The 1,208-nt window shown below is 50.2% G+C and overlaps 1 gene segment (V, D, J or C); it reads right to left on the reverse strand.

Annotated features, from left to right (window-relative positions):
• Window positions 1-347: 347 nt before the first annotated feature.
• LOC136386987 (immunoglobulin heavy variable 1-69-2-like) lies at window positions 348-831 on the reverse strand. The segment is given in 2 exon segments: window positions 348-676; window positions 763-831. Coding segments are annotated over 2 exon segments (375 nt in total).
• Window positions 832-1,208: the final 377 nt, after the last annotated feature.

Below are 1,208 nucleotides of genomic sequence, written 5' to 3' on the forward strand. Positions count from 1 at the left end.
GAAGCAAAATGAAAGCAATATGAAAATATCTTAAATAACAGTTTTATTGATTTTTCAGGAATTATTTAATATTTTTGTTTATATTTTGAAACTTTTTTATCAGAATCTCATATTGTGTAACCTTTTTATTGATCTTATTTAAGTATTAAATGCATAAAATCACAACTATATTTTGGTATAATTTTGTTACGCCCTGCTCCCACAGGAAGCCCCTTCCTTCCCCACCTCCCTCTGCACCTGCTCCTGGGGCTGGACTCGGGCTCCGTGGGTCCGGAGCGCCCCCTGGTGTCCTGAGTGCCCCCTGCAGCCCCGCCATCCCGTCCCCGCAGGGAGGTTTGTGTCTGGGCTCACACTGACTTCCCCTCGCTGTGTCTCGCACAGTAATACACGGCCGTGTCCTCGGCTCTCAGACTGCGGAACTCCATGAAGGCTGTGTTCGTGGATGTGTCAGCGGTAAAGGAGACTCTGTCCTTGAATTTTTGTGCGTATATTGTGCTACTATCTTCAGGGTCTATTCTCCCCATCCACTGCAGTCCTTGTCCGGGGGCCTGTTGCACCCAGTGGATATACTTGTTGATAAAGTTGTATCCAGAAGCCTTGCAGGAGACCTTCACCGAGGCCCCAGGCTTCCTCAGCTCAGCCCCAGACTGCACCAGCTGCACCTCGGAGTGGACACCTGTGGAGAGGAGACAGGAGTGTGTGGAATTCCCCACTGACTAGTCCTTGGTCCCCCATCAACCCAGGGACTGCAGAGCCCCTTACCTGCAGCCACTGCCACCAGGAGGAAGGCTCTCCAGCTACAGTCCATGGTGAGGGGCTGAGCTGTCAGGACTTGTGGAGGGGAGGGTGTGGCTGTGGGGGATGCTCTCAGGACACAGACACATCCATATTTAACTACTCTACCTCACCTCATTTGAATATTCATGAGGCACAGTATTTCATAGCTGCAGACCTGACCTCACTTGAGAGAAGACTGTGAACACAAGGACCATGCTCAGTGGGAGTCTGAGGGTCCAAGTTCTAATCCTTGCTGGAAAAACATGTGTCTCCTCCCAGGTCCCTGAGCCCTGTGCAGATGGAGCTCCTCCCACTGAGGGAAAATCCACACAGGTCATGCTCCTCACTGTGAACCCACTTTGCTTGAGCAGAGACCCTTTGGACCTGTTCTGGTTTTGGATACTTGTGTATCTTATTCCTGTATCTGAATT

Source organism: Saccopteryx leptura, unplaced genomic scaffold, assembly GCF_036850995.1.
Source record: "Saccopteryx leptura isolate mSacLep1 unplaced genomic scaffold, mSacLep1_pri_phased_curated manual_scaffold_34, whole genome shotgun sequence".
NCBI lineage: Eukaryota > Metazoa > Chordata > Mammalia > Chiroptera > Emballonuridae > Saccopteryx > Saccopteryx leptura.